Consider the following 9,890-nt stretch of genomic DNA (forward strand, 5'->3'; position numbering starts at 1 on the left):
CCCCACTTTTGATTAAGAATGGAAACAGCCTGATTCTTTTAGGAAGCTAGATGGCACAGTTCATAAAGGAATGGACCTGGAATCAGGAAGACCTAAGTTCAAATTTTGCCTCAGATATTTATTAGTTGCAGTACTCTAGGCAAATCATTTAACTTCTGCTTCGGTTTCCCATCTGTAAAATGGGATTAATGATACCATCTGCTTCCCAGAGTTGTTACGAGAATAAAATGAGATGACATGCAAAGCTCTGTTCAAACTTTAAAGTGCTATATAAATATTATCTGTCATTTTACAAATGGGAAAGCTAAGATCCAGAGATGTTACACAATCTGCCTACAGACACACAGATGGGAAATAAGAACTCTGAGATTCAAAACCAGGTCACTCACACTGACTCTTCTCCCTTTCCACTTACCTAATGCTAATGCTATAAATCCTTACTCTTTCAAGGAGTTGTGAGGATTAATCTCTCATTATGTGCCAAGCTCTGGTGATACTAAGAAATAAGTGAAACAATCCACACTTCCTAAAGGCATAACTCTTTATATATGTTAACTCATCCAATTATCAAAACAACCTTGGGAGGCAGGTACTATTAGTATTTGCAGATGAGGAAACTGAGACACAATGACTTGCCCAAGATCACACAGTTAGAAAATATCTGAGGCAAGATACAAACTCAGGTCTTCCTGACTCCAGAACCCTATTATCTAGCCACTTCTACCATCCAGCTATCTCTAGTGATGCAACAAAGACCCAGGGATGTAATAAGTCACCTGAGGTCAGACCCATCAGAAGGAAGCCTTGCACTCTTCTCTGAATCCAGAGCCAATATTCTTTTCGTGAGACCAGCACTGCCTCTCAACTGTAGTATAAGCTAATATTGAAATCCTTAAGAGTTTTTCTTATTCATCATTATTCATGTTTCTCATGTCATAATTATAATGACATTTATTCTCACTTCAACCCTTCATGGATTGTCTTTTATTATTTTTTTTTTGTATCTACATTGGTTAGCAAAGTGTCTGACACATAATAGGTTCTTGATAGATATTTTATTGACCAATAATTGCTGGGGGGGGAAAGATGGGCATTTACTTTAAAGGCACTGAGTCCCCAATCAAAGATATCTCTCACAGAATCTCAGTTTCAGATTCTTAAGAGAAATTTTTGAAAATGAAAACCAGAGGGAGGGTAAGAATTACTCAGAGGACAGTACAACACAAAAGGAAGTGACTTTTCCAAATGTAGTTATTCTTTGAGCAGAAGAGCTGGGCTAAGGTCGACAAGAGAGGAGAAAGGCGGGTTGAAATTCAGTCTCGAGTCAATGGTTGGGGATTTCCTTTCACCACATTTTCTCTGGTCCCTTAATTGTTTTTAAACCTTGCTGAGGACTTTGTTTACAGTCCCTAGTACAGGGATTTGCATCCCTGCTCGAGTTTGTGCTGTCCAAGAGTCTGTCTCAGTTCCATTCTGACTGGAGCAAGGTAAGGATTTACTTTCTGCTCTGCTCTCTGATCTGAAGCTCTGAGACCGAAAAGGAGTGAGTGAATGTGTGTGTGTGTGTGTGTGTGTGTGTGTGTGTGTGTGCGCGCGTGTGTCGCAAACGACTAAGGGACCCATAGGTTTAAGCTGATCATAGATAAGAGGCTGGCTGCGGAGAGCTGGGGACAACTAGAAAAGTTCCTAAAAGCGCAGAATTCTCTCTGAACCATGTGCTTGCATGTTGGTTCAGAGAGCTCAATTTTTGCCAGAGATTTTGGTCTCATTTTCAAAAAGGAAAGGGCGAAACACATTAATGCCCTTTTCAGAAAAGTACAATTAACTTTTAGGGGTGGAGGTATATTTACACATGCATACCCCTTGAAAGATCTCTGTTTCATGCCTTTTAAATGTTTACTTTGCCATCCCAGACTTAGGGAGAGTGAGAAACATTAAGAGACAGCTGACATTGTTAACCAGGAATTCTTCGTTTTGCACGCGGAATCTATTAAGTCTGCAAAGAGGTTGTTTTGTTTGTTGAGAGGTGGCTTTCAGTGAGAGGCTCTCTGAGAGATCTAAGTCTTTGGGGGCTCTTTTTTGGCTGTCTCTGCCTGCTCTCGTCCAAGTCTGAAGGTTGGAGCAATATGCATTTTGTCTCCAAGAAGGACTTTTATAGCTGCCCCCACCCTTTCCAATTTCCTACTGAACACGAGCTCTCAGAATATTTGGAGTGAAGGGGGCAAGATGGCTAGAGAGGGAAAAGATTGCTAGAGAGTGAAAGAAATCAAAAGAACCCATGAGCAGGGCTGAAGTGAGTCTTTGTAAGAGAAAGGTCACGGATATCTCCCCCTTTCCTTTGTCTTCTCCACCACAGGCCACCCACAAATCCACCACCACCATCACTAACACACACACACACACACACACACACACACACACACACACACACACATACACTCATCTAAACAAGATGATTACTTTCCTGCATCTCTCATTAAGTTCAGCTCATACATGGTAGCTACTAGGGAGCCAGCGCAATAAACAGCCTGATGCCCAACCATAGGACAGTAGGGGATTTGCTGTGTGGTAAGTGATAAGGGACTCCAAAATTGGGTCACAAAGAAGTGGAACACTATTGGGGGAAAAAACAGACAACAACGGCGAAATGAGATATGTAAAAAGGTGTGTGGCAAGCTGATAGAGCAGAAAGAACACCTCAAATAAGATCCTACCTCATAGTGATAGAATATTCAAGCCTACCTCTATGAATAGTTTCCCCTATTCTTACTATCACTTCCTAAAACAAATTATGTTGCTTTTAAGATTTAGTGAGATATCTATATCTATATCAAGATAGATGGATAGAGAGAAAGATAGATTATAGGTAGGTAGGTAGGTAGATAGATAGATAGATAGATAGATAGATAGATAGATAGATAGATAGATAGATATAGATAGGGCAGTATAGAAGTAGGAAGATATGGGTTCAAATCTCACCTCACTTACTAGCTGTTACACTGGGCAAGTGCCTCAGGTTTATCAAGAAAATGAAGGAATTGAGCTAGAGTTACTCTCAGGTCCCTTCCAAATCTATAACTATGATCATCTGATCTCTGGAAAGACTAGGAGAATGTCAGATACCAAGATCCTACAATGATCACTGATCATCAATAATTCCCCTCTGCCCACTTTATAAAGGGCAGAAAAAGAGTGAGGGCAGGGTCAGCTGAGGCACTCCAGTTATTCATACTAACTTCAAGCATGTAGCTGACTCTTCATTTTGCAGTTAAAAGAAGTGCTAAACTCTTTCACAGTTGTTATATACTTATAGATTTCATATATCCTGTCTTTTCAACCTTATCATAAAAATGAAGTATTCCCTCCATTCTCTCTCTACTCCCACCCTTGTCCATACACATTTGTTTGTGTTTCTTTCTTGGCAAATGAGAACACATAACTTATAGGGAGACCTGCGGTAATGTTCCTTTTCAGAACCTAACTTAGATGTCAAAGTGACAGGAACTGCCATCTTTACCCTGCCCCTGTTCTCCCACCTCTATGCCATGTTTACTAATGCAAATGAATGATGGAAAAACCTTTTTTTTGCAACTTCATTAAAATATGTGGATTTGCTGAATTGAAGCAATCAACCCACTAAGTGAATTGAAATTGCATGGATTTCTCTATAACAAGAATTTCCTTAAGATTTTAAAACTGGGAACAGATTAAGAAAAGTTTGTGTGATAAATTCTCTAATATAGTTGTCATTTTAAAAATATTTCATGACAATCTCTTCCACAAAATGATGAATTTAGAAAGATATTTTACATGATTATACATGTAAAATCTGTATCAGATTGCTAACACGCTCAAGGAGTGGAGAGGGCAGAGAGGGAGGATCAGAAGAAGGAAGAAAATGTGGAATTCAAAACTAAAAAAAAACATTTTAAATTGTTTTTAAATGTAATAGGGGAAAATAAAATGCTATTTTTAAAAAAACAAATCTCATTGCAACAATCTAACACTTGGAATTTGTAAGATTCTTAAAGACCCAAATCCTAAATGACAGCTATCTTGCACTTTGAAGTTTACACATGTAAAACAGTTTGGATAAAATGAAAGAAAAGTCATCAACATTCCCATTTGAGAGCCATAAAATTTCTTCTCTGGTGCATGGGTATCCATCATTTACCTATTCATTGATGCAAGCAGTGAGTAACCATGTTTAATTGAAAACAACTTAAAATCAATATTTTACACAATTGGATATCCATTGTCCCTATCTCCCCTAACCCCAATTCCCAAGGTTAACTGGCTCTGGATTCAGCTTTTTACAGAACTATACTCCTAGCCAATTCACACCCATTCAGAAAAGGAAGGCTGGAAAAGCTTAGGAACATAAATCTTTTTTTTTTTTTCTGGTTCATAGGGTTAACCCAGCTGCCTAGTGGCTTCCCAGCTGTTTCTGCTGTCGATAATAATTTCCATCCTTTGGCTGTCCTCTGGGAGCTTCCCCCTAAACTCCTAAACTGCCCTCAGCTAGGTCTGTAGCAGCACTGAATCCAGGGTGTTCTAACCTTTCAGTTCTAAAAAACTCTTGAGGTAAAGGGGGAGGGGACTGTGGGGGCCCTAAGCTGGAAGCCAAAGGGGAAAAACATGACTAATGAAAGTTAGGATCCACATGTAGTCAACTCGATGAGCAAAATCAAAGTAAAAGCTGTGTCCTTTCTCTGGGGACCCAAGCAAATGATTCTGACACTTACCATGTCAGAGAGCAAAAGCTGGGAAGGGCTAAAACTTGGAATCTGCTGGCAAGGAAAAGGAAAAAAAATGACTGGGAGGGAAGAGGAGGAGGGGAGAGGGAGGGGATAAAAAGAGAGGGAGGAAGGGAGAGAAGAGCTTTTGCTCTTTTTGATGTTGGAAGCACAGGGTGTTAGAGGCAGAGGGCAAGAGGAAAGAGCTCCAGAGTCCTGGAGCTGAGTGATTTTTTTTTTTGGCTTTCCTCCCTTCAGGCTGTTTTCTCATTTATCTTTTCAAAGAACCCCGTGGCAAGACTTATTACCATTGGGATTAGGAGAGCTGCTGCTGCCTTCTTTTTCTCAAGTTGACAGAAGTGCAGAGAGATAAGACTTACTCTTTCTTCCCTAAGAGATCACACTGGGTTTGATGTCAATGGATTTCCTTTTTCTGAGGTAGGTATGAGTAACTCAAGCGTGGGTCTTATCTATAGCTTTTGCTCCATCCCATTCTTTTTTAGTGGTATTTACCATCTCTACCTCCTTACACACACACACACACACACACACACACACACACACACACACACACACACACACACAACTTCAAAGTCCCAGGTAACCTTCACTTTAATTGGCAGCCTCTACTGGGTAACTACAGGTTTTGAAAGATGCTTTTTATTGAGCTCGAAATAGGTGAAACACTCCATTAGACAGCTATAAGAAAATGATAGGGAGACTTCTTCCTAGAGGATGTCTTACTGGTAGGACCTAGGTAGAGACTTTGAAAACTGCTTTGTTTTGACTTTTTCTTGGTGGATATTGAAGATATCCAGAGCATCAGTCCATGTGAAGTATTTCTGTCAGATGGCTTAAAGTCTTTTGGTAAGGTTTTGCAAGGGACTGAAATGCACGCCTTAAATCCTTCTGGCTGTCTGTTTCTCAAAACTGGGAGGAAATGACTAATAAGCCTGAGTAACAGGCAAGAATTTCATCTCATTGACCCAAATTCAGTCCTGTAGATCAAACTGTTTTTCTGTGTCTAAATGAAGAAACTTTACAATACATTTTCAGGTTTAACTTGATTTTACAGGAAGGACATTTCAACAAGGTTAAGTTAGGAGAATTGGAGTATATCTGTCAAAGATTTCTAAAAATTAGTTGAGAGAGAGAGAGAGAGAGAGAGAGAGAGAGAGAGAGAGAGAGAGAGAGAGAGAGTTTTGCAGTTGCCTAAAAAGATGCTCTATTTGATAGAAATTGTGATCTGGCTACTCAGTGCCATATCTTTCAGGTTGATCCAACGAGCATTTATTAATCATCTACTGTGTACATGATTCTGTGGTAGGTATTTAGAATATAAAGACAAAATAAGGGGTGGAAGAGAAAATAGTCCCTGATCTCAATTCACTTCAGTAAGAATTATCTGTCTGAAATTCAGGGTTGGGGTTACAAGGATGAAAACGAAATAACCTCTGCCTTCAATGAGTTTACAATCTATTGATGGAAATGTAGACATATAAATTCATACTAAATATATACAAAAGAATTGTAGGGGAAAGTAATAGAGGGCAATAGATTAATAAAAGCCTATGTAGACTTAAGTTTGCATTTGTGTGATGTGTGGGTGATGGAACTATTGCTTAGGATGAAGAACATATCCATGATCATTTAAAGAGGAAAGGGAGCCAGGACTAACAATTAGGGGAGATATTAGAGCGCCAAGTCTGGAGCCAGGAAGACCTGGGTTCAAATCTAGCCTCAGCTACTTTCTGATTTTATGACCCTGGGCAAATCACATAACTCCATCTGCCTAACCTTTACCTCTCTTCTGTCTTAGAATCATTCCTTAGTATCAATTCTAAGACAGAACATCAGAATTAAAAAAAAAAACAATTGGGGGAAATAGAAATCAAAGACCAGTTTTATTTAAAATTTAAATGAAACACTGTGTAAGACCACTCTCTCTCCCTCTTCCCCCTACCCACCCCAGCACATGGTACCTTTTATTTCTTTGTTTTAGGATTAAAAGCCTCCAGGTCAGTTTGGATTGTAAAATATATACTCATTAAAAGCTGAAATCTTGTAACACCTCCATCTACAAGAGGTGCCTGGAAGGTATGTTTTTATGGAAGAGTAGAGCAGTCAACTTCAGAAACACACACACTTTTTCTGTTAACCAAGTGACAGCTAATAGAGAAGTCACAGTTTGGTTTTCTCCTTTATTGGCTCTGCCACCATCAACAATTACTTTTATTGCTGGATTATCTTTTGGAAAGAATGCCTGTGATGCAGCCACAACATTGGCTTAGAGTTACTGTCAGTGGTATCTGCTTAAAATGCTCCCTCCTCTTGCACTGATGACATTTTAAATCTGGATTCAGTCCTTTCTGTTATGTTTCAAGGGGAAAAGGAGCAATAGGCATAACGGAAGAGCTAGTAAAACATTTGTAGACCTCCTGGGTCTATTAAACACTGTAAAATGCTTCCTGGTTTTTATAACCCCTCTTTCTTCAGTTTTGTTGGCCTCATCTATCAGCTGATGGTGAAAAACATGTAGTTAATTTTCAAATGTCTTTAAGCAGCTTGGACAAATCTATCAAGCAGAGGTAAATAAGGAGAACCAGGAGAATAAAATGCACATCTGAGCCAAAAAGTGGATAAATGGAAAAAGCAGGAGAAGTTTATTGTAAGAACTAATCCTGATCTCAGAAAATGGACAATGAAACATCTGTCTCTGTTGTATATGTTGTCAGATGCTGTTACTCTCATTTTTGCTCAGTTGTTTTTCTTTATTGCTTGAAAAGCTTCAAGGTGGGAGGGGGAGTTAGAAGAATCCTGTATGTAGAACTATTTTTTATGTAGAAACTAAAGGCATTAATATTGTTATGGTTGTTCAGTGGTGACCAACTCCTTGTAAGCCTTTTGAGGTGTATTTGACAAAGATACTAGAGTGGTTTGCCACTTTCTTCTCTAATTTTTTGCAGATGAGAAAAATGAGAAAAACAAAATTAAGTGACTTTTCTAGTCACACAATTAAGAAGAGTCTGAGGTCAAATTTGAACTTCTGGATTCCATCACTGACACTCAATACAATGTGTCATCTAGCTGTACAAGCTCTGTGACCCTAAGCAAGTCATTTAATCTCTCTGTTCCTCAGTTTCCTCACATGTAAATGGGAGTAATAATAACACCTTCCTCCTAGGATTGTTTTGAGGACCAAGTGAGATAGTAAAATGAAGTCTATACTTAAAACAGTGCTTGGCACATAGTGAAGCATTTTATAACTGTTCATTAATGTTATTATCATCATAATCACAAATTGCATTTTCTTTGGATTGCCATAGAATAAAATTCTTCCACTGAGTGTCTCTGTCTTTTCCATACAGCATATGCCTTAATGAATACTCCGAGAATTAGTCTAAAACCTGACTAAGAAATCTCTGCGATACAATATGACTGAAGAGATTTTTAAGGAGATCTTGGGAACACCAAAGAGTCCAGAACCCGTAAGAATGGAGAAGAGCAATAACAACGATTGTGTGGTCACTGCGATTCCCCTGGTCAGGGAGGTTCAGCTGACTGCTGCCACAGGGGGAGCTGAGCTCTCCTGTTATCGCTGCATCATACCATTTGCAATTGTTGTTCTGATTGCAGGTGTGGTGGTCACAGCTGTAGCCTACAGTTTCAATTCTCATGGATCCATCATCTCCATTTTGGGGCTTGTCCTGCTGTCATCTGGACTCCTCTTGTTAGCTTCCAGTGCCTTGTGCTGGAAGGTAAGGCAGAGGAGTAAGAAATCAAAAAGACGAGAAAGTCAGACTGTTCTGGTGGCAAACCAGAGAAGCCTGTTTGCTTAAAAAAATTGAATCCAACAGAAATTGGGGCCCTGAAAAACTGGTCAGACTTTTCCAAACACTTATAACCAGTGTGTGTGTGTGTGTGTGTGTGTGTGTGTGTGTGTGTGTGTGTGTGTGTGTAAATATATAAACACTAATTGCATTTTTTCAATACCAATTTAGAAAAAGTAAATGGCGAAAATTGGAAAGATTTACTAGGAGTCAAGGTTAAGGATGAGAGTGGAAGGGACTCTCGTGACCTGTGTCTTCTTTAATGAGACATGCGAAAGACTATTTCTTTCTAAGACTAAATAAACTTTTCCATGTTACATTTTAAGGAGGTTATATTTGAGGCAAGGATTATTAGTCAATGCTTGGCTAATATTTTTGTTGTTGGGTTTTTTTGTTTGTTTGTTTGTTTGTTTTTCAGTCATGCCTGATTCTTTACGACCCCCTTTGGGGTTTTCTTGGCAAAGATACTGGAGTAGTTTGCCATTTCCTATTTCAGCTTATTTCACAAATGAGGCAACTGAGGCAAACAGAGTTAAGTGGCTTGCCTAGTCACACAACTATTAAGCATCTGAGGCTGGATTTGAACTCAGGTCTTTGTGATTCCAGGCCTATACTACCTAACTACCCTGGCTAATATTGGAAAACATGAAACCATCATCATAATGGGACAAATTTGCTGTTATCTGAGAGTTGCCTTTAAAAAAATCACTAACATGATATTGTAGCATTTAAACACAGTGAAGACTTCAAAGGTGTAGATCACTTTTGATTTTATTTCCTTGAAATTTTTTGGTTCCCCATCCCCATCCCCCATGAGTTAATTCTCTGGAATCTTATTTTTTTTTTATTATTCTGTTCCAGTGACTTCATTGGTGGTACTTTTTTCCTTGAAGAGTAAACTCTTAACTTGTTAACTTTTACTATTGACTAGATGTAAACATGTTTTTTAATGATTTGTGTCAAAAGTAAACAAAAGATGAGCAGAGCTGGAAGTCAATATTGTTGGATTAAATTAATATTGAAATGATCCAATCTAGCACTTTCAATGATTTTTATATAAAAGTTTTTACTTGTACTTTTCATTTAAAATAATAAACACAGTGCTGCTAGAAGCTTCCTAAAGGATTTTTTTTTTCATTCTGGACATTTTAATGGCTACTCTTAATCACTCAGAATCCACTGACTCATGTGAAATAAATGGTTTGCTGCTGTCAGAGGGGAGTAGGGAACATCCCTTATGCCTTTGGAAAAATAGTTCCCTTCTGCAAAGAATTCTATTCTGAAAGCTTCATTTTAGAGGGAACTGAGAAGAAAAAGCAGAACC

At 38.7% G+C, this 9,890-nt stretch overlaps 1 protein-coding gene across 3 annotated transcripts; it reads left to right on the forward strand.

The window, feature by feature from the left end:
- Positions 1-1,250: 1,250 nt before the first annotated feature.
- TMEM100 (transmembrane protein 100) lies at positions 1,251-9,678 on the forward strand. 3 transcript variants are annotated; one of them, XM_007481843.3, is made up of 3 exons: positions 1,251-1,487; positions 4,995-5,174; positions 8,105-9,678. In XM_007481843.3, the coding sequence occupies exon 3, from the start codon at positions 8,171-8,173 to the stop codon at positions 8,573-8,575; it is 405 nt and encodes a 134-aa protein (XP_007481905.1). In that variant the 5' UTR covers positions 1,251-1,487; positions 4,995-5,174; positions 8,105-8,170; the 3' UTR covers positions 8,576-9,678. The 3 variants fall into 3 exon arrangements, 2 of the variants coding, with proteins under 2 accessions (XP_007481905.1, XP_007481906.1); XM_007481844.3 differs by having other exon boundaries at positions 5,022-5,174; XR_008916334.1 differs by lacking the exon at positions 1,251-1,487 and adding an exon at positions 4,417-4,525.
- The last annotated feature ends 212 nt before the right edge of the window (positions 9,679-9,890 follow it).

This window comes from Monodelphis domestica, chromosome 2 (assembly GCF_027887165.1).
Source record: "Monodelphis domestica isolate mMonDom1 chromosome 2, mMonDom1.pri, whole genome shotgun sequence".
Taxonomy (NCBI): Eukaryota; Metazoa; Chordata; class Mammalia; order Didelphimorphia; family Didelphidae; genus Monodelphis; species Monodelphis domestica.